Raw genomic sequence first — 25820 nt, 5'->3', positions numbered from 1 at the left:
TGTCTTATTTGTTGGCAAGCACTGTGTCTTTCAAAGACAGAATGGAAGCTCCTTGCAGGCAGAAACCTACTCTTGTCTTTCCCTGTTGATGACTGGCCCAGTGAAGTACCCAGCCAGTGTGTAAGAACCCACCAAGTGGTCACTGCATAACTAATATGTTCAACGGCAATTTTTAGATCTGGAGAAGGGGAACATGTTACTTCTCTCCTGTGAACCTAGCAAGTTTTTTAAAAACAGCCTTGCTTTCTTGACATGACATAAGCTCATTGAATATATACATGGGCAAGCCAAATGCATGGCTAATTTAAAAGCAAAAAGCTTTAAGTCATGGTAGTAAAGTTCTCCCTTTAATAATTAACTCGTATTTTTTAAAGTTGATTCCATTTTTATAAAACTATTGATAAAGATGGAAGATCTGCTATCCATGTACTCTTACCCCATGCAGAAGATCACAGACAACACATTGTGTAGGAGGATAAAACATTTATTTAAATGAAAACACTAACCTTTATTTTCATCATGCTGAAGTGTGTGCTTACAAACAATTTCCAATAAAACACTATATATAATAAGCAAAAAATAAGTTAGTACATTGTAAACTTACGTACAATTCCATCAATTAACAGGTTTAAGAACAAACAGCCATTTAAGACTTGGACTACATTTAGTAAAAAACTGCCAACACTCAAACCTTATCAACCCCAAATAAACACTAAAGAGCTATTCAAGACTTCTTCGAACCAGTTACACAAGTACATTTTTATTTTTGGTTACAGTCCCCTGCTATGCACAAGACCATTGGAATGCTGGAACAATTACACATTTTAAAACGGCACAAAGCAAAGCAAGGAGGTAACATGCCAGCCTTGGAGAAGCTGTCTTGAAAGTGCAAACTGCATTTTCTCTTCCTGAACCACTAGGATAAGAACGGGTACCTCAGACGACACGGCAGGGTCACGAGCATGCTTTCTATACCACACCGGTGGGACATTAACTGGGACCAGGTCTCCATGCCTTTGAAGATACCTCCGGTTTTAAACAGTGAACAGGCTTCAACTAACTATAGTGCAAATCCGACACTGAGGAGCAAAACGACAGCTAAGAGACTGCCACAGATCGGCCTGCTGTTTCTCTACCTGGCACAACGCCACAGGACAAATTGGCACACGGGAACCACTTGGATTTAGGTTTTGATGTGGAAGGCGGTGCGGCGGAGAGAATGCAGGGCGACCACACAACAGCCCCGGAGCAAAGCTCCGATGTTGTAGACAGGATCTGTTCCCCCTCTCTGAGTACTGAATGCCCACAAAACAGTGGGCACCACCGGGGCACCCACAGCCAGAAGATCCACCAGGAAATTGCTGCTCCAGTACTGCCTCGCGACAGTCCCCTGAGAGAGTGGGAGGGCACCATCCAACCTTTCTTCTGCAGGGTAGGAAGCAAAATCCAGCTCTCTCATGAGGCGGCTTGCAGGAGCTTCTGCAGCCCTGTTGCTGTAGGGGGTCTCCACGGGAGACAGAACAAGGGCTGAGTTCGGGTTTCTCGGAGTTAAATCGAGCATTAAGGCAGAGATGGACTCTGGGAAGCTCTCGCTGGAGTCAGCCCCCGATTCCTCGGGGGAGGCTGAGCTCGAGGGACAGCAGTCCCGGAGCTTGAGCACATTCTGAACGAGCTCTGAGACGGCAGGGCTGAAGGGCAGCACATCGGTCTGCACGGCCCGCTCCACCGCCACAGGAAGGAGCTTCAGAACTGGGGCCTCGGGGGGAGAAGGGACCAGCTCCAGTTCTCCAGACTCTGTGGTGGTGGCTGTCACCACGTCATCGAGTAAATCTGCACCATCAGACGCGCTGTCGCCCACCAGCAGCTCACTGTCAGCCCCCTCCTCTGTGACCTGCTCATCCAGAGACGACCCGTGTATCATCTTGCCGAAAGGAGTGCTGAGAGGTAAGCTTTTCTTCGGGGAATCACATGGAAACTCTAGACACAGCTCATCCCTCAGGGAGCCGCTATGGGCCATCTCCATGCTCTGGAGCAGGGACTCCAGCTTCTTGTTCTGGATGTTGATGTCCACAAAGTATTTCTGAATGCCTTTGTCTTTGTCCGCCAAGTTGCTCCTCATGGTCTCAATGACCTGTTTGAGCTGTTTAATCTCCTTCCTGGCTTCCTTGAGTGCCAACTGGGCCTCCACCCGGTGGCACTCTTCTTCGATCCAGTCTTCTCTCATCCGGGCCAGCTGGGTCTTGAGCTCCACGATCTCTGTTTCCCTGAGGCGAGGCAAGCACAGTGAGGAATGAGGTCAACCCTGGACCAGGCAGCAAGCAGTTGGGACACAGTCCCGGAGCCCCGGCTCTTCCTCCTGACGTGCACACATTAAATCAGTTCGGGAATTTTTTTCTTTGGCAGGTATTAGCTGTGAACATTCCCCTTTAATTGTAAAATAGCTAAAGTAGTAATAGTAACCAGAATCAGAATTGAAATAGCTACCATTATTTTTTCGTTTCTTTTTGAGTACTCACGATGTGTCAGGCATTGTACTAAGTACTTCAAAAGCATCCTCCTGTAGTTGGTGCTTAACAGAAACTTTGTTATTAGAATCCTTTAGCCTGCTTTTATCTGCATTGCCTACAAACACCTACATACAGTTGTGTAGGAAAAGTCCATTTTACTTTTAATAAAGACACAAGCTGAAATGATAACTGTTAGCACTGTACAACTGTTTTGATCATACTCCAATGATGACTGAATTTTTAAAATTATAAAAAGTTGCTTATTCTATCTCCTCTCAGGTGAGAGGATAATGAATCTAGTCTACACTGAGAAGAAGCTATCCTACTCTTTTTAAGATCCTTCCTGGGAACCTGTTTCAAAGTCTTTGCCAAGGCAGTCGTAACTACATAAAATTTCTTCACAGCCTCATGTTATTCGTGGCTATGAAGAGGAGGTTGTCAGAATCCTCATACAAAGGAAGTGCGGCTAGCACTGTGTATTTAGGCTTCCATATTTTCTCAAGTTTTTCTGCTTTTTTCATACTTCCTCCTTCCATAGGGTGCAACTCTTTCCACAAACTCTTTAAATCATAAAACAAACATTTCCAGAAAGTGGAGTGTGACTCACCCCAGAAATGAGTTTTACTCTCAAGTCTGTTTCAGTCAAGTGAAGAATCAGATGAACGGGGACAAAAAAAATACCTCTTCTCATAGTCTGTGCTGTTACCTGCCCAACATTCCCTCAGCCCCTGTACTGGGATTGAACCTAGGGCCTTCACACTGAGTTACATCCCTTTTTAAATTTCTTGAGAAGAGATGTTGTTGCTAAGTTCCCTGGGCTGCATCTCAATCTTGAGATCCTCCAGCTTCAAGTACTCAGAGTAGGGATAATAGGCTTGTGCCACTTTCAGCAGAAGTCAGTGGCTCTCCACATACTTACCACAGCAGAGGAGGCAGTTGGGGTCAGTGAAGTTCCCAGGTGCTGAATCAGATCCCAGGCTCCCAGAGGATGCAACCACTGTCCTTACCCTGAGCTCACAGCTACTCTGGTTAGAGCTCTGCTATTCTGTCCCAAAATGTTCTCGGGGAAGCCAGCAAGCAGAAAAACTGGCTTGTCCCCAAGATGACAAAGGCCTTTTCTTTCTGAGATAAGATCTTTTAAGTATGGGCTAGTTTACTATTATTTTTAGCTTTAATTCTTGGCCAAGAAAAATCAACCTCTTCCTTCAGCACAGAAATAGCTTACAGGAATCACAGTGTACACAGATAGCTGCTCTCCTGTAGCGATAAACAGGGCTTGATGGGGGCCCATTCACTGGAAGTATGGGATTGTTCCTGCAGATGCCTGTGCCATTTAAAAATAGTAGCATACACACCCAATTCTTCATTCAAAGCTGTACACACCCAGAGAAAACCAAGGGTCCCACTAACCTCCTAGGTCCCCTGAACTCCTGAAACAGCCATGTCACAAACACCTATGAAATGGCTCTGTTCAGAGACTAACTTAAGAAATCTGACATAAAGTTTTAAAAATTCACTTTTTCTTTACTATTTTTTCCTCCATAGTTTGGGTTTCTGTTTCATTTTGTGGAAAAAAGAAATTGCTTCCTTCCATACTGCACAGGAAAAGCATAATCACCTTTCATGAAGCCGGCGCTCGGACTCCTTCAGTTTGGTCTTCAGGTGTCTCACGGTAACCTCCTTCTGCTGCAGGGGAGTCAAATACTGTTCTGGATTTGGGGGTTTGACACCATGATTTTCTCCACAGGACATGTACCTTCCAGACCGCCTGAAACAAGCCACATACAGAGGTATTTATTCCTGCTTCCTTTTCTTTATTAAGAAAACACTGCTACAGGCTGAACGTCTACATTCCTCCACAATTCATATGTTGGAATCCCAATACCCCAATTTGATGGTATTTAAAGGATGGGTCTTTGGGATGCAATCAGTCATGACAGTAGAGCCCTCATGAATGGAATCTGGGCTTCATAAGAGACCTCAGGGAGCCCTCTACCTCTCTGCCTTGTGAAGATGTTGGCAATCTACAACCCAAAGGAGAGCCTCCCACACCCTAGGCTGGCTCCCTGACCTCAGACTTCCAGTCTCCAGCGCTGTGAGAAAAATGAGTCACCCATCTAGGGTGTTTGTCATAGCAGCCCGCAAAGACACACAGCTGACAGCTGGAGAAGAAGTGGCAGTCATGCGTAGCGATCCAAAACCTCAGCAACAGATGGGCTTACTTCAGAAGGCAGACTAATACACCTGCCAGTCCCTTAGAAGATTGTGCAGTGCAGTGCGTGTGTGAGGGGAGGGGACAGCAGAGAGGCAGGACTGTCTGCGGCTGAGGAACGACCTCACGGAATCATGCACAGTTCAGAGTGGCATGCTCTGTAGTAAAGGACAAAGGGTGGGGGGCGGGAGGAAGGGGACAAGATGACCTAACTTTCCACACAATGTGCCACTCGCCTACCAATCTGCTCATCATCAGCTGAATCCAAATTGTTCTGAGACCAGTATCTGGTTGTGGGAACTGTTATGGAAAGTTCCTGCTTCTGAAGATGGTGGGACTACTGCACTCTCAGGAACCAGCATGCTTTGTAAGAGAGGGGCTTGGCGTTCTGCAGAAACGGCCTCAGCTGGATGCCTGGCCACGAGCGAGCGGGGCATCCTTGCTGGGAGACAGCTGAGTAATGAGGACAGGGACGCCCAGGAGGAGCAGGGCAGCGGCTTCTTCCCTGCCTGGACCCAGCCCAAGCCACTGCTGCCCTGGCCCACGCCTGCACTCCCTTCGAGGTGGTCAAGGTGGCCAGGTCCCTCCCCAGTCTGCCCTGCTGTCAGGCTCAGGCCCCTCCAGAAGTGCAGTTCTTGCTCCTCCCGCCCCCCATGCCATTAACTCCTCACTTGCCCACAACAGCCAGCCTGACTGGACCCCTTCTCACCTATACAGTCACATAGCAAGGGCTACCTGTGGGATAATTTTAATTTACTTCTGTCATTCACACTTTTCTTCTCTGGGCAGTGAGCACAGGGCCATTTTTCTTGACTGCTGCATTCCCAGTGCTTCACACAGTACTTTTACTCAGTAAACATTTGGTGTCTGAGTGAACGAGCTATCACGTGTGACTCCTCCCTGGGATGAGGAAATGGGTCCATCCCTCCTCCTGCCACTAAACCGTCTTCCGTCCCTGTGCAGTAACAGCTGAACCTTGTTAGAAACTGTGGTTTGTGCTCTTTTTGCAGCAGCCCTTGAAGGATTAGCTGAGTGTAGGAAAGGAAGAGAAGTACCTTCTTACAGAGTAAGGCAGGAAGTCAAGAGCTGTATATATATTTTTTTCTTTTTTTTTAAAGAAAGTCTTCCTCTGTGGGACAATGCAAGCAGCAAGAGTGAAGAGGGGAACAGTCTCACCTCATGACTGGGCTGCAGTCGCTTCCTTTGTAGGAGCCTGAGTTGCTACTACTCGGGGATGAAAGGGCATAACTGGGGTGGATGTTAACGGGACTCAGCTGATTCCTGCACAGCATGGACAGAAGGTCCTTCTCCCGAGGGGATGGTGGGCTGCTGACAGCCTTGTGCGACGAAGCTCCGTTACTCCGTCCATGGGGACCTCGACTGGAGGAAGAGCACGAATGTTAGGATCCTTGTGGCTGGAAACGTCCAAGTGCCAGTGTCTTCTGTCCCTTCCTAGTGATAGCTATGGCTTAGGAAATCCAATTCTTAGACATGAAAGGAGCAGGCTAATTACTGATACACACTGCTGTTGTGAGGAGCTCATTTCTCACCTGCGTGCTAATTTCTCCCCTTGTATCATGAGCACAAGCGAGCTCTCCCTCTCTGTTGTTCTTGCAGATAGTTTCTGACCATAAAGCTTGTTTTGGGTTCAAGCCAACTGCCTCTTAAGCATACTCACAAAACAAAATATTGATTTGGCTTGAGTTCATTTTGGAGGTGGTTTTTGTTCTAATCTACCATCTTCGGTTGAGGAATATTTGGGTTTGGTTCTCGTGGGGGTAAGAAAATAAAAGTGACTCACTAGTGGGATGGGGGCTATCCATGAAAGAAAAAAAAACAGGACAGATAATTCTGACCCCTAATATTTTCTTTCCATCCTCAATGACTTAACACAACCTTTCCCATTTGAGTACTGAAATGTTGTCATGGCCCCTATCGTACCCTGCCCTCTTGAGTTGCCCCTCCAGCAGGAGGCTGTGTGGCCACACAGTCCTTTCTAAGAAGAAATTTGAATGCTGCCCTCCTCAAAGCCCTTCAGTGCTTTCCCACTGCCTCCAGAAGGAAGGCCAGGCTCCTCAGGGTGGCTTCCGACACACCCTCCACCACTCCTACTCTCACACGCCAGCCTTCCCAGGGCGGAATTTCCTGGAGGATCATCTTTATGTTCTTGAACTTCGAATTTCCTCCGTTTAAAACATTCTCCTACACCCTTTCCTAAGACCCAGGACACCTCCTACTCCAAGACTGATGGAAAGCTGTTTCCAGCAACCTTCTCCGAATTCTTCCTTCACTATGCCAGTGTAGGTGCTGCTCCGCGGTGCTTCCTGATACTCTGTAAACTTCCGAAATGGGACTGGTTGCAAGCATCTCCACTGCATTCTTGCTAGACTGGAGTATCCTTGAAGGCAAGGACACAGCCCATTGTTTACATCTCCATCATTTTGTGGCACATCGTAGGTGCTCCTTGAATAACGGCTAAATAGACAGACTGTGTTTAAGCCCAGGCACCGTCACTAGAAACTTAGGTAAGCCACTTCATACATACACACACACACACACACACACACACACACACACACACACACGCCTTCCTGTTCCAATTGATGTGAAAATAAAAGGGCATAGAGTTTGGACTTTCCTGTTAATCTGGTTCTAGAGATCTGATACCCCTTAGGGCTGAGAAGCACCTTGAAAACGTTGAATATCTAAATAGGATAAGACTCCTGTCGAGAATATTATTTGGTGGCATTAGTAGAAAATAAAGAGGAAGAAGATTCCATTCAGATGGCCATATTTTTTGACAATCCCTTCTATTTGCAGTTTTAATTATGGCTCCATCCAAATGACACATTTCAGTAAGAAATATGTGTAAATGTAAAAGTTAGTGTATCTGTATGGGTACATTTGGCTCCCAAACCATAATTATTTAAAATTAAATATAATTTCAAATGGTTGTCAACCTAGCAAATCACATAAAAAATGAAACCACCAAATTTTAAAGTTTTTAAAAAAGTTCTTTCCTCTTGAAATCATCCAAGTGGACTCGCTCTCCCCGAGAGAGGACACTTTATATGGAACAGATGTGCTGATGGCTTTGTGACAAACCAACTTCAGCCGCCCAGGGGTGGGAAGACCTTCACAAGTAGCTGAAAGGAACATGTACTCTGGCACAGACTGTCTTCTCCGTGCTTATTTCTCAGCGTATTTCTTCCTGTGACTGGGAGGGATGTGGAGGATTAACCCTTACAAGTTAGGAAAAAACATAAAAACCTATCCTATACTTTGACCCCAAAACTTCTATGCTGTTAACCTTTGCTGACGACGTTCTGTGAACCTGGTGCTGCTGTTCTAGACATTTTAGAAATACTTTCATTTCACACGACTGTCGTCCTACAGGGCAGGTACAGTTCATACTTTGCACACAAAGTAACTGAGGTTCAGGAAAGAGAAATCGTCCAAGGATACACAGTCAAGCTGGGATTCAAATCTAGATCTCTCAACTCTCTCTGCAGAATTATCTCCCATTTTACATAGATGGAAAACATGGCTTTGGACTGGTGAACAGATAGGTTCCGGCTATGTATGTGGTTATTACCCTAGAATTCACCACCGACATTCGTCGTGCAAAGAAGCGCTATTGTTACGGGTGGAACCATGAACCCCTCTGCGCCAGGTTCATGTGTTGAAGCCTTAACCCCCAGGACTTCAGAATGCGACTACACGTGGAGACAGGGCCTTTAAAAGAAGGGAATGGAATTGATAGGAGAAAATGAAAAATAATGGAAACAAAGTCTGTAGAAAGGGAGGCAGAGAGGGGTAGAAGGGAGGGTAGGGGAATGGGGAAAAAAATGAGAACTGAGGTTGATTATGAAAAGGTACAAATTTCCAGCAATGAATGTCATGATACTGTATACATCAAATGTACCGATAAAATTATTTTAACAAATAAATAAAACATAAAGATGCAGTTAAGTTAAAATGAGGCAGTTACAGTGGGCCTTTATTCAGGTTAACTGGTCTCCTCATAAAAGAGAATTTGAATACAGACATGGGCAGAGGGAGACCCAGCAACGTGGAGCACAGGGAGAAGGCGGCCATCTACAAGCCAAGGAGCGAGGCCCCAGAGGAATCAACTCGCCAGCACCTTCACCTTAGATTTCCAGTCCTCAAAGCTGTATGTGATCTGCTCTGTGACCCTGTTACACTGGTCCAGCAGATGAATACCATCATCATAATCATCATCGCCGCACCACCTCTGCAGGAGCCACATGTCTATTTTCTTATTCCTACAGCTACTGACAAAACATAAACACCTCTACTGAGCCTTTCACGAAGTCCTGGATCCCTTGTCAAGCAATCACGCTAACCCAGTGAGAACCACCATTATGAGCCCATTTCTACAGCAATGGTCAGCATGCCAAGCCCAAGTCTGTCCGGGTCCAAACTCCACGGTCCCTCCTACCCACTTTTATCTACTCTGAACAGATTAGTGTGTGTTTTAGTTTAAGGAGGAGGATTCCTTAGAAATAGCGTAAGATGAGATCATCTGTAAAGTCACCTGTCACAAATAATTCTCACCAGCTCCACCTGCTCCTCCTGTTTCTAGCTCGCTCACCAAATGTTCCCGCTAGCCTTCCTCTGCCACCGGAACAACCAACCAACTACAGAGATCCCAGGAGTTTGGCACGGGCACCCAGTCCGCCTAACAGAGCTGCCCTCAACACAGGTTCTGGTGGATCACATGAAATGCCTGGGCTTTTCCATCCCTGAAATCTACTGATGGCATTCTATGCATGGGTCAGAAAAGTGAGGAGTCAATTTCAACTTTCCAACTATTAACTGTTGTTAAGCCTTTGATTATTGCTGCTTGGGCTACAGTAGTTTTTGGCATAAGCATTTTTTTGTTTTGTTTTGCACACAGTCGTATTCACTTATTTTGTATGTAACATACCAATTTTGATCACTTAAAGAAACCCTGAATTTCAGACTTCAACATTTTCTCTAACTCCTATATTACTGACCTAACCTAGGAATTTAACTGTAAACCCAAATTCCTTTGCAATGCTTAATACAAGTATTTTCTTCTTTTGTGGATATGTTCTTCTGTTCTTTGTATCATGAGTATGTGCTAATTTCTTGAATGACTTAGATAAGAGCAAGTCACGTGTGATTTCCACCGAGAATGTTTATTTTCATGCCCTTTGATCTCAGAGGCATTTTATTTTCAAAATAGAAGGGACTTGCGAGTATAGAAATTGTGCTTTTCACTGTGGGTTTCACTCTTTTCGTACAGGTTTGTCTGGCTTCAGTTTTAACTGTAAAACTCAGGTCCCTCTGTAAACATGAGCCAGACCCTCTGATCTCCAAGACAAACAGGAAAGTTTTCCCTGCCGAGTCATGGAAATGCCAGCTTCTAGAAAGTACACATCCTTTCTCCAGGGAGGGATCTTGAAATTCAGTCTAACCCTGTTTTACAAATTTGGACCTCGCAGCCCCGGACAGTCAGGTGACTCACGAAGGTGAGAAGACAGAGTCCCCAGGAGGGTGTGCTCACTCTACCCTTCATTTTGGTCCCTGCTGGGTGCCTCCATCATCACCGGGGACTCCTGGGACTCATTCTTGATATCCTTTTCCCTGCGTGGTTTTTAACACAGTTATAGTATTAATCTGTTTGCTGTCTTTCTTGCCCTATCAAAATGAATATAGTTTTCTTGGAGTTTTGTTTTCTGCCTTATCTTTAAACATTGCCTCAACAAGTATGCAAATAAATACTGCTGCAGGTGGAGAATCCTGGGGCTTATCCCCAATGCCCCTCAATCCCAATTCAAATAACATCAGCGGTGAGCATCTGATTATGCTCACTGTGCTCCAAGCCCTGACCTAATTAGAACCCCGCCCCCCAGAAAGGCACACCTACAGCTTTACTTTACAAATAAGGAACTGAGGCGTGGGGAATGTTGCGCCTCCTGCTCAGGCCACGCCGCCTGTAGATGGTGGTGTTGTCACTCACACCAGGGCGGCGTAGCTCCAGAGCCTAGAGGCTGAGCTACCTGGCTGCCTTTTGCAGTGGTGGCCACCCATGCCCGGGCACTTTACACTCTGTCCCCTCCCCCCCCAGCGGTCAGGGGTGTTGCTCGGTGCACACAGATAAGAAAGGAGCCAGCTGGAGACAGTGGGAGTCAGAGGCTTCAGAGGGAGGAGGCACCAGATTCTTGAAGAAGAGGAGAGCGAGCGTGGGAGAGACCAGCTTAACGCCCAGGTGAAGAGAGAAGAGCCAGGCGGAGAAAGGGAGAGGCGAGGGTGGACACACAGCCAAGGCCTGGGGGGAGAGAGCTATGGGGACAAAACAGGCTGAGCCACGTGACCACAGCCGGTGCGGTGGAAAAGGACCAACCTCACGTCACTGTAAAATACAAAACAAAAAGCTTCGCTGTACAATAACGCAATACAAATGGACAGTAATCCAGGTGGCTGTGCCGGAACCTAAACCACAGGTAAGTCACAGAACAAAGCCTCACACTACACAACAGGACACAGCGCCTACTTGCGTGAGAAAGCCGAGCGCTTGTTTCCGGCTGTAGACATATGGATCTCTGGAGCTGAGATGCTGCCGGTGCTGCTCGAGGAGCTGAAATCAGCCTCACTACCTGAAAGACAAGGAAGACAAAAACATGAAGGGAAAGAACCCAAGAACACGCCGGCCAGGCCTCTGCCCTGAGGTCCCCGCTCCCCGCTGCACACCCTCACTCGGCCCAGGTTCCTGAGCTCTTAGTATTTTCCTCGGAGCAGAAAGGAGGTGGCGCAAGCACAGGGCTTCATTTCATAAACACAGGCTGGGGCCCAGTCGCACTGGTTGCACACAGATGCCAGGCTCTGGCAGACAGGGGCCAAGCTGGGCAAGCAGCGCTGCCTCCCTTGGGTCGGCTCTCACTGGACAGGGTGCCAGCCCAAAGCATAAGTGACGGGAAATGTGTACTTGGCCATTCAAAAGCAGTTTTTCAGAGAGAGTTTATCTTTGGGCTTCTGCAGGCAGCTAGTCATAGCTGAGTTTGGCACTGCAGGCCTGGAGATAGTCAATAGTTAGAAGCTGCCAGGAGGGAAGTCTGGGCGCCAGAAGCTGCTTCCACTCACACTGTTTGATTACAGATCACTTTCTCCGACTGCACATTCAGTTTTTCAATAAAGAATATGGGAAAATTTGACAGGAAATTATTTTTTCAAGCAGAATGGCAGGGATGAGACCTGTGACTTACACTGACATTTGGAATCTTGCTTAGCTTTTGACAGAGATTGTTTAATACTTCACAAAGCCAACATGACATGGTGAGTGCAGATAAGAGCTGGATATGTGATTATAATACTAGTTCATTCTGATAAAAAGTGTATAGTTCTGAAAGATCAATAATGGAAATATTTCCAGAGTTTGCCGGGGGAAGAGGCAAGAGGCAATAAAGGCAAGGAGTAAAACAGGACCTTTAAAATGAAAGATGTGCTTTTAGAAAATAAATCTAGGCACACACTTTTGTTTGACCTTGTTAATTAACTACAACATAATTTGTTATCTTCTGTTCTACAACCAGAGGCAGCTCCCATTTCTGAGCCTAGGGAAGTATAAATAACCTAAATCCTTGAGTTTCTTACAGTGAACATTAATTATAATAACAGCTATTTGTTGAGTGCCTACTAGATCCTAGTTTCTATATCATTTCATCTCAACAGCTTTGTAAGGTAGACACGAATCTTACTCCTGTACTATTGAGAAAACAAGCTGATTTGCCGCAGGCTGGTGTGTGATGAACGCTGTGCAGGAACGGATCCTCAGGCGCTTCTATGACACCGTGCTCTGCCCTCCAGAAGGCAGGGGGAGGGACTCGGGGTCAGAGAGGTTCCTGAATCAACTACACAGCGCCAGCTCCCCGGCATGACCTGAGGGGCCCCAGGTACAAGGGGCCAGACCAGACAACAGATCCACTCTCGAGTGGGCTTTCTTAGTTCTGCTGAAAAGGAAGCTGAGCCATGGCAAAGCAGAGAGAAAAATATCTCCTTCAGCATCCATGAAGTCAATATCTTCGGGGAATGACAATGAGAGGGACCCTCAGCCAGATGACAGTGGTGACCCCCAGCTCCCAGGGGAACTGGGGGACCGCTAGGAAGGTGATTCGTCAGGACCCGGACTTGGGTGCGGGGACTTCATCTCATGATGTAATGAACTCCCAGAGCCCCATGAACTTAATGAGTTGCCTCTGAGTAATGCGCTGGCTGAGCTGTGGTATTTTACAGGGTGATGGATGGTGCCAACCAGCAACAAGCGATTTCTGACAGCCTAATTCAACCAGCTTTGTCTGCTAGCAAGTTATCAAGTTACTTATTAAATAATATGGGCAACTTTCAAAAATATATCCTGTCATTGCAGCTACCAGTTTTAAAATATTATTTTCTAGTGTGAAATTATTCCTTAAAAACACCCAGTTTTCATTCCTTAAAAGACACAAAAATCCGTGAATTCTAATTTAATCGTCTGCAGAAAAGCAGAAATTCTAGAACAGGACAGACAATAGCTGAAAATGTGCTATTACCTCTGGATGCCTTTGATCTGTAATAACTATGTTTCCTGAGCTCAAGGGATAACTTTGTTCTATAATTTATTGCTACTGGGACTCAATTCATTGACTTAGGTATTTAAGGGGTCTGAGGTCACGTCATTTGAGTACTTGGCTGTCTTATTTTCTGCACATCTGAAATATATGAGAAACACATTCGGGGTACCTCACAGCTGTATTCCGAACTGTGTGAATCATTTGGTAGTAAAAAAAAAAGGTGTACGCAACTTCACAACTACTTTAGCTTGATTTTAAAAAAATATGACTATTTGTAGTTTGATGGATACGACGAGAAAAGTCAATGAGCTCTTTTGAAAGGTACACAGTGTCTGTCATTTTGGTTGTTGCTGGGATGAAATATTCTACATCTGCAACTTAAAGGGAAGGTGTATAAAAGGGCACAGTCAAGGAGAGCTGCTGATGGCCTGGCAGACGGAGCAGAGAGTAAAGGGAGGTACAAGGACGGGAGACAAATGCTTCCAGGTCTTGCCCACAGTGACCCTGCTCTTCCGACTGACCCCAACTCCTAAGAGCAAGTCAGGTATATTACGGGTGTCCCACAATCCACTTTCCAAAAGCTCCATCTATGAGTACTGGAAGCTCTTTTTTTCCCTCTGGTTTGGGGAATCGAACTCAGGACCTTACGCTTGTGAAGCAGGCGGCAGAGCCACTGAGCAAAATCTCTGACCCTGCGTACTTGAAGCTCTTGAGGGACATCTTGATTTACCAAGACACACAAGAAAATGAATTTTGAATTTTTTTTTCTCGAGACACAGTGTCACGATGTTGCCCAGGCTGGCCTCTAACTCTTGGGCTCAAGTGATCCTCCTGCCTGAGCTAGGACTACAAGTGTGTCCCATGGTGCCTGGCTCAGAAAGTTGATTTTAGTAGATCATCTGATATACCTTCCCAATTCACTAAGCAGAATAGCTAAGAGAAAGACTGAAGACATGAAAACCCTATTTATTTACCAGTTGGCAATGCACACACAAAGGAGGAGAGGTGTACTCTACTCCTTTCCTTTAAACAGCACATGCACCTGGGGCACTGTTGCAGGTATTGTGTTTCAGTACAGTTCTTGTGAGCTTCAGAAATCAGGCAAAGAGCACTGACCCTAAACACACAAATCCTGGGTCAGATCGCTTATAGTCAGTCAAATTCCACTTCTGCTTGCCAGGTGGAGGGCCTTAGGCAAGTTATCTCGCTACTCTGTGTCTCAGTTTCCTCATCTGTTAAAAGATGATAATCATACCAACTGCTTCATAGGATTATTGTACGCAATCAACATATATAACATATAGCTTAAAAAAGCACTTGACTCATCCTAAGTTCTGAAAAAGTGAAAGCTGTTATTATTCTGTAGGGACTAAAAAGGCAGCTTGCAATATACTATATATTTCTTTTGCAAAAAATTTAGAAAACAGCAACTTCAAGAAGGAAAAATATGGTCTATGATTTTATCACCAAAGAATAACTGTAGTTGACTTTGGACACTTACCACGTTGTTATATAATCTACTTGGTTTTGCCCTTAATACATGAATATCTTTAAAACATACTATATATTTTAAATGAAATCAATGTAGGCTGCTTCTAATTTTCTTATTATAAACAAATACTATGTACCAGAAACCATCCTAAGAACCATTTACATATTCTCATGGTAATATAGACCCTATGAAGTAGGGACAATTGTCAGTCCCTTTTCCAAACAGGACAGGGAGAAGGTGAATGATATGTACAAGGTCATGCATCTGACACAGGCCATCTGACTTCTTGTTCAATGAGTGATGTTCCATGGATATCCTTCTGCATACTCACTTGCCTTTCTGCTAACCTGTGTAAATTTCTAAAAGTAGAATTTGAAGCCAAAGATTACACTCAATGTTAATGCATATTCCATACACATAGGGATTTGGGGCTGGTACTAGCCTAAAGCAGTTTTTTGTGGTCCAGGAAGTGTTTGCCCCATCTACTTGGGTTTAGGTGTCAACAGAAATACTCTGATATAGCGTGGAAAACTATTTGGCTGTTGAAAGTTGTACTTGAGAAGTTAAGAGGAATTTCAAAGTAAGCACATCTAAGTCATCCTTATCTTTGTCCCTCATGGAAATTGTCTTTGATCGGCTGCCTGGCTCAGTTGGCTAGGATTCCAGAACTGAACAGGGAGATTGAACTTGATGGCCTTTAAGGTACTTGGTGATGCCAAATCCCAGTGACTAAGCTTCCTGCAGCAAAAGCATTTTCCCACCAAGCTCTGCCTGGTCGTGTCCAGAAGTTCTGGGGGTTTCCTGTTGGACAATACTGCTGGACTCTTGATAGGCATTGCTTTTCTTCATAATGCAACAGGCACAAGCACTCCGTGCATGTACGGTAAGCAGGGAATCGGAGAAGGAAAATGGAAACAAAAAGAGTGTGTGCCAAGACTAACAACTCATTTTTAAAACACTGCCTATAATTAGGTCTTCTAGGATATCATTATTTTTGCTTGCTTTGGGGATATGAGGGAGTCTCTGTGTCATAACATCCCAGGTCTCTGAGAAGGCAGCAAACCTGCCACCTACTAAGCTGTATTAAACCACTGTGAGCCACTGATTTAAGTAACCCCAAACCCTCTGTTACTTTGTCACTGCAAAACTATCCAATTAATTCAGGCTGAGCACGTATGTCCCCACCTCAAACAGAGCAGTAAATTACAAAGAGGAAAACAGAACCAGCTCCTACCCTCTCACGCCCTCTCCCCCCACAATACACACTGCACACACGGGGGGGGTGGCGGGCATTTACTGAAGCCAAGCACAGCTACCAAGGAGCAGCTGGAGTAGTGGACACAGGCAATTACCCCAGATGCTATTAAAGGAGCTGCTCTAAAGTGGATTCTGCAGAATTGACACTCAGCTGCGAAGAATTGGAGATGCAGCCAAGGAAGCCAAGAAATTCTTTCCAACTAAACAGGACTTTGCTTTTAATTTTTGCAATCTGCTCCCCTGAACCCCCATAAACACTTATCTCAGAAAAGGAATATTTGATCCAAAGATCAGCAGGTTGACTGGAAACATATACATAGATCTTCTTGCATTTCAGAACAGTAAACTTCTTAAAGAATTGTAAAAAAAATATATATAAACATTTAGAAGCAAAGGTGAAGTTCAAATTTAAAGTATTTACGAGTGAATAATCTGTACTATTAGATCTAATCACAAACAAAGTTGCTGACAGGAAAAAAGTCAAAGATAAACAATCATGAAATAGTTACAATATATGATAAAAAGGCTAATTTACTTATTTTATAAAACATTCATACAAATAAAAAAACACAAAAAAACAGGAAAATAACATGAACAGGCAGATGACACAGAAAGAAGGAAAATCAAATTGTCAATATATATATAAAAAGCTAAATAATCTCATTAAAAATGTAAGAAAAGAAGACTTTTTGTCTATAAGGTTGGCAAACAATGCTGGTTAGTATATGTTAAGGGTTTGTGAAAACAAGACAGTATCTGAGTATGAAATGAAAACTATTAAAGGCTATGAATCCATAGCACGTGCATAAAAAGAAAACTGCTGGAGCCAGGGATTTAGCTCAATGGCACTGCATCTGCCTTGCAAAGGGCAAGGTCCTGAGTTTGATCCCCAGCACTGGAAGGGGAGGGGAGGGGAGGGGAAAGAAAAGTGCTAAGAACTTATTCGGTACATGAGTATCCAAACGGACCACCCTGCTGTCTACCAACTGTAATTGGGTAAGTCAGGTGCTCCGGAGCCTGAGAGAATCACTGCCATTTTGAAAAGTAGTGACCTAAGTATTGAAATGCAAAGACCCAGAGAGAGAGCTGGTCATTAGCTGAGAATAACGGCATGCAGAACAGGGGGTGTGCAGGTCTGCTTTGTGTAAATAAACCTTTAAGCCACAGGTCACTTGCCGTATGCATAGAACATTTTCCCTGAGGCATAACGAAAGATCTGTAATGCTGGTTCCCCTCGGGAATGGGAACAGGACTTGGGAATGCACAGACATGAAAGGACTCATTCTCATTTTACCACCTTTCCGAGTCATTGTTTCCTAACCATGTTAGGAACTTTTGCCATAAAAATATACATAGAAGTACTATAACTTATAGACAATTTTTTCTTTTAAAAATGTAATTTTTAAGGAAAATGTTTTGAAAACGCAAGTAATCGTGCTAGAAAAGACAGTATTATGAGGCCTTTGGAGTCAAGCCACTGGAGTTCAAATCTTGACTCCTCTATGGGGCCTTGGTGATTACCACTCCTTGCCGCAGTGTCCCCATCCCTAAAAAGGAGTTGAGGAAATTAATACTCAGTAGGGCTAAGGGATGTGGACACTCAACTGAATCATGCAAAGAAATGGCGCCTGGCAAACAGCTAGCATTCAACGTATGCTTGTTATTAATTTAGGTAGGCCCACTGGTTCAGTGGTTTGAGGACCAGAGAGGGCTTTTCAAACAATATGCACCTTCCCCCTGGAAAGACCCATGATAAGAAATGCCTCATTCTGCTGAAGTCATACGTTTTTATAATCACTCTTTACAAAAGCAGTTTTCCATCAGCCACTGTCCAGGGAATAGCCCTGAGTCTATTTTTACTGTGTGTGTGTACACAATAGAGAGCACAATAGAGAGCTAAAGATGGGATCCTAAAACAGCCTCCCCACAGACTGCTCTGAAAAACCCTAGAGCTGTGCCTGGGTCAGAACCCTCCCTGCCTTCAGAAAACCCCAGCGGGTGGGTGGACTACAGCTCTCCTCTAGCACAGACCCGTTTCCTCTCCTCAGCTGCGAAGCTTTAGAGAGCTGAGAAAGGGAAGGAGAGAGCTTAAAAGAGCCCTAAAAGAGACAGAAGGTCAAGGGTAACTCCACCTGGTTCATGCCTCCGCTGTGGGCTGGCTCAGCTACCTGTCCTGGGCAGAAATAAGCCATCCACCCGCTCACCAAGAAGAGTGAAGGACAGAAGACAAGCAAAGAGGGTGTGCAGAGACTTTAATAAAGGAGGAGATAGTAAGCATTTTTTACCAGAAGGTGCTACGAAGCTTTGTTCTACCTCTTACCATCCATTTGGTCTTGCCCAATTTTAAAAATCTTCTCTGAGACTCAGTTTCCTCATTTAAGTGCGTGCATACGTATTTTAAAGGTCAATTTAACTTATCACATATTTTTGCACACTTGCCAGTGTCAGGCTGTGCTCTGGATAAAAGGATAATGATTCCCAAGCTTGTAAGGTGGTTGTGAAGATGAAATGACTCAATGCATACAAAGATGGGCACAGGATGGTCAGACTGGGCCAGTTCCAGCCAAATCCAATGGAACAAAGACTGGTTTGCAAAGCAAGTGCGATACTTTGCAATTGACCCTGTGGTCTGAGGTCCTCACAAATGCTGCTTTAAAAGAAGAAAGGCTGACCAGGGTGCGCACACAGTCCAGCAGATGCTGTGTGGGGGTTACGCCATTGGCTCCAGCCTGCGTTCTTCAGTGCAGTCCGAATGTCTACGGCACACACACTGAACACCAAGGGACACACGCCAGCCTCCCTGGCCTCCCGCGCCCTGACAGCAAGGCCTCCAGCAGGACGGCTCCAGGGGCAGCCCCTCGCCCACCTCCTTTCCCTGGTGGGGTCTGGGCAGGCTCAGGGTGGCACCCGCTGTGGTCAGGAACATCACCCTAACTGAGTACCTGGTGCACCCAGGAAAAATGGAGCCATCCTCCCTACACCCTCACAGGTTCCTTATTGCGCATCTCATCAACTCCACCCACCCATGGACCCGACTTTCTGCCCCTTTCACAGAGCCAGCTACAAAACGGGAGGCTTCTATTTAAAGAGAAAAGTGTTTATCCAGTGTTCACTAAGATGAGATGCCTGCCCTGCAGGTCTGGCAGGAGAACCTCAGTGAGTGGAAAGTGGCACCGAAGGTGGCGGTGGGTGTGGAGCAGAGCAACACGTGGGGACAGCAAGGGGAGGAAGGCGTGGGAGAGACGGATGGGGACAGAGCAGCCATCAGCACTGAAGTCAGGGCAGGACGGCACTTAGATGACTGGACTCGAAGTCCAGAGTACAAGGGAGAAGGAAAGGCCGAGAATCCCTTTGGCATCAGCTCTTCACACTTATCAGTGAGGCGGTGCCGCCAGCTTTCATTCCTAGATCTAAATGGAAGGAAAAACTCCCACTTGCTGGAAAGAGACGGTGTAATTTACAACTCACTGCCAAGGCGACCAACAAATCTCTGAAATAACGTGCTTCTTAAAAGATCGCATGTCTGTACTTTTAAAATAGATCTTTTGCAAATGGGAAGGAGACCAAGAGGTGGGGGGAGTGGAGGGGAAGTTGTTGAAAAAAAGAATTGAGATGTGTTCTGCGCATGTACAACTCCCCGTGATGAATGCAATCATTATGCACAGCACCTATGTACTGATGAAAGTCAAAAATAAAAAGAAATGGGTTCCGAGGCCAAACAGGCTGGACTCCGCTCACCTCTGTCCCACCACGTGAGCACCTCCAGGCCATACCAGTCTGTATGGACTCAGGGTTCCTGTCAGCCCTGGGGCAGCGCTGCGAGCACAATGGCCTACAATCCACGCAAAGTCAAGCGGCCCTGCCTCATGCCCTAGACTTCTCAGCAGCTCTGACTCTACTCCACGTTAAAAACAGGCCAGAGTTACGCTAGATGTGGCCACACGCCACCGCCAGCTTCCAGGCCTCCTTTCGTTCCTGTTCATGAGTCGAGTCTTCTCTCAGATGCATTTTCAACCTCCGTGAAGTTATTTCTCTTTGCTTTTTAAGAGTAGCCACATTCACTACCTCTGTGACCCTGGAAAGGGCACCTAACCCCTCCGCACCTCACTTTCCTCTCTGTGAGCAGGGGTGAGAGGCTAATCTATCTCACAGAGCCAACGGAAAGATCATGTAACTAAACATGTCAAGTATGTAAACAGCGCTTACCAGCCCGTAAGTGCATTACACAATTGCTATTATCTCAATTTCCCTTCTTAGTGTCACCCTCTCTGAACCATGCCTGGGCCGCAACAACTGGGAGGACCTGGGGTGCAGCACAGAGGTGGAGACAGGGATGGGCGAAGGGAGCTGCACATGCAGACAGTGCAGGAAGCAGGAGTGGCAGACCACAGGGAAGGCCGAGGTCGCAGGCTGGCGAATCTTCTAATTTACTGTAAATAACATCACTCTGTCAATGCAGCCTAAAAGGAAAGTAAGAGGCCCTGCTGTGACTTGTGTGACTGGTACATTTGAGAGCTGTTCAGACCTGACAAGTAGGCTTTTTACATCCTCCAGAATTTCTATCTTCATTTCTCTGAGAAAAACATGTGAACACTACCTTTCTCAGATCGGTGGATAGCAACGAAAGCATGCGCTTTCCCTACGAGGGGAATGGAAACAGGCTGGTGTGACAGCAATGACCCCGCCAACAGCTCTGCTGGGGACAGATTCCCACCGGCACGTGCTGGAGCACCTCAGCAGTGCAGACTGGCATGACAGACAGAGAGACAGGAGCTCAGGTCCCAGACTCCTGTCTGAAAACCAAGCCTATTTTCCTACAGAAGGGTGATATCTCCTTATATTCTCTGCAATCTGGGAAGCCATTTTCTTAAATCCTTGGCTTTTACACAGCATATCCTTTGTCTACTTCTTTACTGATGGATTTGTCTGTGTGTTTATGTTTAGCAGTACACTAAATGATGAAGCCATCACTTATCCCAAAAACTAGGACACAAATTTACATCTCCCTACGTGGTCCTCTCCCACCCTCTCCCCTGCTCACCATATCCTTGCCTTCCCTTGTACAATTAGCACACCTACAGGTACCGCCCCAAAGTGGATTATTTGTGTTTTTATTCAGCTTGTTTTTAACTTTTTCAGAATAGATTATTATGACGTGTATAATCTTTGGGGATGACTCCCACTTGATATTATATTAGTATAATTCTCCACAGAACTGTAGTGCATTCATTTGTCTACTACATAATATTCTGGTGTGTAATTTATATGCTGATTTATTTCTTCATTCTCCTGATGATGAGAAAATGAGTTGGATTTATTCCAGTCACTCAGCTAGTTCAATTTGCCATACTTACAAAGAGTATTTTCATTTCCAAGGGGAGAAATCTTGAAGAAAAAAATTTAGACCAAGTCCATTTTTATACAATATATTCCACAACAACAAAATAGCTCTATGGATCACTTGTCCTTACATCCCTTTCCTTCTCATTATGGAGAACCGGAAGTCAAACCTTGGTTTACCCTCTCCTAATTTTAGGATCCAACTAGGCTAAGGTAATGCTGCATCCCTCGACAGGTCAGATCCCGAGTAGTCCTAAAAGATCCACAACTAGCAGAAACTTCATTGGGCTTAGATTGGGTCACTCAGTGACCCTGTCCCATGCAGCCCTTGGATGTGAGAAGATGGCCCAGTCACTGGCTTATGCACAGTACCTCAACTGAAGATGTCGCTTGTCCCCAGGAGGTGAGGCAGGGAGACAGGTGGGGGTTTCCTGGGTGTGTGTGCGGGTGTGCAGCACAGCCCAGAACATGTTCCTAGTTCTAAGTTCAAACTCTAGGTGTGACCTGAAGTTTAAACCGGGCCCCATGTGAAAGTCTGTGTGAGAAAGCAACTGCCTTGCTTCAGCGCTGTTAAAACCAAAGCAAAGATTTCTGCACGCTGACCGCCACGGAAGCATTTGCCACGTCAGACCCATCAGCATCCCCTGGGAACATGTCACTCACCGAGGGTCTTTCTGTGAGGTAAGTAACTCACGGGGGGGGGCAGTACTTTGTGCTTTAAAAAGCCCTGCAGTTATGGGAACACTCAAGCTTGAGAACCACTGTGCTAAAGTACGCCCGTCCTCCAGATCCCTCACATCGCAGCTTTCTCAGGGGCCGCCTCTGACTGTGGGAGCAGAAGGCTTGACAGTTGTTTAAAATATAGATGCAGGCTGTAGTATCCATTTTGGGAATCACTTTTACACATTTCACATCCAAAATGAGTCAAACGCTTAACTTACTTGGCATAATACTGAGTAGTTCTAACTACGCTTCCTATAATTGGCAAACATACTTCAGAGTGGTGGTTAAGAACAGGTTCTAGCACCAGCATGTCCAGAATATAAATATCTACTATTTTGTTGAATGACCTCAGGCAACTGCCTAACATCACTGGGCAGAAAAAAGAGTTGTTGTAAGGGTTAAGTGTCATGATGTTTCACTGTGAGCACACAATTAGCATCCATCCTTTTCTTGCACCATTTATCCATGTGTTTGGTAGGCATGCTGCTGAAGTTTCTTTGAGAATTCCTCCATACTGGCTCTATATACGTAAAGAAAAATTAAAATGTCTTAAGAAAACACAACGTTCATTAAATAACTAAATTCTAAGGTAAGTGCCATGGTTTGACTCAAAGAGCTCGTGTGTTCAGAGGTGGGACTTTCAGAAGGTGGCTGAGTCATGAGGTACAGTGGATTAATCCTGGAAGACATCCACACCTGAAAATGTTGGTAAGAGGTGGGAATTGGTTGGAAGAGGGAAGTCACTGAGGACATGGAAGAGTGTGTTCTTGTTGCCGGCCCCTTCTTCTCTGGCTTTGGCTTTTCCCACACGCCCTCTTTCCCAGGTGCCACGAGTTAAGTAGCTTTCTTTGGCCATGCCCTTGCCTCATGGAGCTTCTGCCTTAGGGCAGCCAACTATGGAGTGAGCGCTCTGAAACCATGAGCCAACATAATCCTCTCTTCCTCTCCTTCTCTATTATCCTCCCCTCCGCCTTTTATTCATTGAGTGTCAGGTATTTTGTGCTAACACTGGAAAACTGACTGATGAAAGTCACTGATACATCGTTAGAAAAATGCACCATACAAAATACTCAGATTCCCATTTCATCTTCACATCAAACTGTGAGACAGGCACAATTATTATTCCCATTTTATAGATAAGAAAGGAGAGGGCTGGTGGTTCGCTCAAGGTCACACAACTCAAAAATGGTGAAACTTGGATGGGAAACAAGCACAGTAATGAAGGCCTCAAAACAGGCCTTCAGTGCTAAAAACTGCATCTGCACAGCACATCCATAGCTGGGAAAATTCTGTCTCCCTCTTGTGTTTGCTTGCTGGCTTCTGCAACGGCCATGTGGAAACTTTTGAGGTTCATTCTAAGCAATCTGCGGCAGGGGTCCCAGTAAGATTATCACCAGTCTGCTCTTTGTTCCCGACTGCATAGCAATCAGTGAGTGCAGACCACACTAGCAGGGAGACTGCTCTTGTTGGAGCTGAGCCATCCCTCTACTTCCAACAAAGGCAGCGGGACTGAATCTCCATTCGCAGGCAAAATGGTAAATAACTCAACAGAAATATACTTAACATTGCCATATCAGACCATCAAATAGGAGTCTTTGCCGGTGTGGTCTAAGGAACATGAACATCAGTAGCAACTATGCTATTTACTAAAAATGCAGACCCCTACCTCATTCTCCAGATCTGCTGAATGAAAATTTCTCACAATTTGAGGCAGGCAAACTGCCCAGACAACCTTTGGTTACAGGAAACTTGGAGAACCATCACAATAAAGAGCTCTGGTTTTCCGTCTGTCATTAAAAATTGTCCTTGGCCGCTTCACCCTGTCTTTTGTGTGCTTGTTCCTTGGCATCCCCAGGGCTAAACCTGAGCTGCTCAGAATCTCCCACCCACAATTCCCCAAACAGCCTCACCAGGAACCCAGCTGCTGGGTGGGGCCCTGGGCACTTTATCTTCTGGGAGTGTAAATCTCTTTAGGCAATTCCCTCTTTGAAGCCCTCCAATGGCACCTGAGTCCTTATGACAAAGTCTATGCTCCTTAGCACAATCCTTTATGGTCTCTTCAGCCTGCCCTGCCACACCCCTGGCAGCAGAACCATTTCCTGAGGGTGGTACGACAATCTGCTGCTCTCTCCCAGGATTGCTGTCTTTCCCTCTGGGCCTGTCCCACTCTGACCTCTTTTCCACATCACAATTTTCAGGCTAGCCTTGACCTTCACTTCCTGCGGGAAGGGGATCAGGTGCCCCTCCTTCACGCATTAACTCACCCGGAATTGTACAAGCACTCATCACACTGCACTGTAACTCTCCATTTTCTGCAGCGCATTTCCCAGAAGGACTTTCTCTTCATTGCATTCCAGTAACTAATGCAGGGCGTAGTATGCAGTAGGTGCTGCTGCCTTGAAAGCTTTCAAGGTATTAAAGATTCCTCCCTGAGGGCATTCAGTAATGTATCCTGGAAGGGGTCTCTTACTTTCCTCTTAGGCTGCATTGACAGAATGATGTTATTTACAGTAAATTAGAAGTATTCCCTCTATTCCCAACCCTACCTCACATGCCCGAATCTCTTAAATCTTTTGTTTTCAGCCCAGGTTACTAGCATGAGAAACCAGGCAGACCGAGAAGACCTCTGTCTTTCTCCCTCTACATTCCTAGAGCCAACACGATACCTGGAATACAGCAGACTTCAAAGAATATTGGTGAGTGAGGGAAGCAAGGCTGTCTTACAGATACGACTGTGGAACCAGTAGTACCAACTTTTGAGAAATCTCAAAGAAAAAGAAGCAGGTCAGAAATGGATTAAAAACATGTAGGTTACTAACAGAGAGAAAACTAAATCCTGAAAATCACAAACTGTTGAATTTGGTGTTGATCATCAATAAAAATTATTAAAAGTCCCTAAATAAGGCCAAGAGTGAGCAGGAGTTCACTGGCAGATATAAAAAACATTCTGTAATCCTTTTCTGACAGTTGTGATTGACACATGCATCACAACTATCTGGAGTCCAGGAGACATTTAATACAAACACTTAGATCTTCCTGGGAAGATGGCGATGCGTGTGCCCTGGAGGACAGCTCAGTACTCGAGGATGCTGTCACCTCATTCTGCCCACGTCCCATTTAACATGCTTAATTAATGGCAGAAATGAAAACACGGAAGCCAGGTACTGACAGAGTCAGATAATAGTGCTACTAACTACTGTGCATTCAGGGCCTCCTCTGTCAAGAACTCTACAACTATTTCCTCTTTTCTTTCCTCCCAAAGACACACAGGGTAAAGACGAGGGAACTGAGGTCCTGGTGGGTGATGAACTTGGCCCAAGTCATAGAGCTAGTCAACAGCAGGCTCACTCAAAATCTGCTTTCCTGGCTGCCCTCTGTGCTTGGTGACTCATGATCAGAATTCACAAAGGTCAAGTCACTGGAAACCAAGATGACAAGATTCAAGTATGCGCAGAGTCTGGCACATACCTGGGCACTGCACAGGAGGGACATGGAGAAATAGTTCCACTGCTCAGGATCTCCGAGGAGCAGCTGAGCGCCATGGTTGTGATGGCTGATCTGGACTGTCAACTCGAATGAACGGAGAAACACCCAGGAAATTAACGAAGCACACTTCATGTTCCCAGGATGACTGACTGGTATGTGCAACAGAGAACTGATGGGGGAGACCTACCCCAAATGTAGATGGCACT

The 25820-nt window shown here is 45.5% G+C and overlaps 1 protein-coding gene across 4 annotated transcripts in view; it reads right to left on the bottom strand.

The window, feature by feature from the left end:
- Positions 1-512: 512 nt before the first annotated feature.
- The window catches only part of Sybu (syntabulin), a 60622-nt gene continuing 35314 nt past the window's right edge, over positions 513-25820 (bottom strand). For 3 of the 4 annotated variants that reach the window (XM_010619528.3, XM_010619531.3, XM_010619532.2), the window contains 4 exons: positions 11264-11366; positions 5896-6099; positions 4126-4275; positions 513-2264 (listed from right to left, as the gene is read on the bottom strand). In XM_010619528.3, coding sequence (XP_010617830.1) covers positions 1184-2264; positions 4126-4275; positions 5896-6099; positions 11264-11366 — 1538 coding nt within the window. In that variant the 3' untranslated portion in view covers positions 513-1183. The remainder of the gene's footprint in view (positions 2265-4125; positions 4276-5895; positions 6100-11263; positions 11367-25820) is intronic. The other variant, XM_010619530.3, reaches the window with a different exon arrangement.

This window comes from Fukomys damarensis, unplaced genomic scaffold (genome assembly GCF_012274545.1).
Source record: "Fukomys damarensis isolate Sample0158 unplaced genomic scaffold, DMR_v1.0_HiC HiC_scaffold_5, whole genome shotgun sequence".
Taxonomy (NCBI): Eukaryota; Metazoa; Chordata; class Mammalia; order Rodentia; family Bathyergidae; genus Fukomys; species Fukomys damarensis.
Note: the sequence above shows the minus strand (reverse complement) of the source record. Positions and strands in the feature narration are given on the sequence as shown.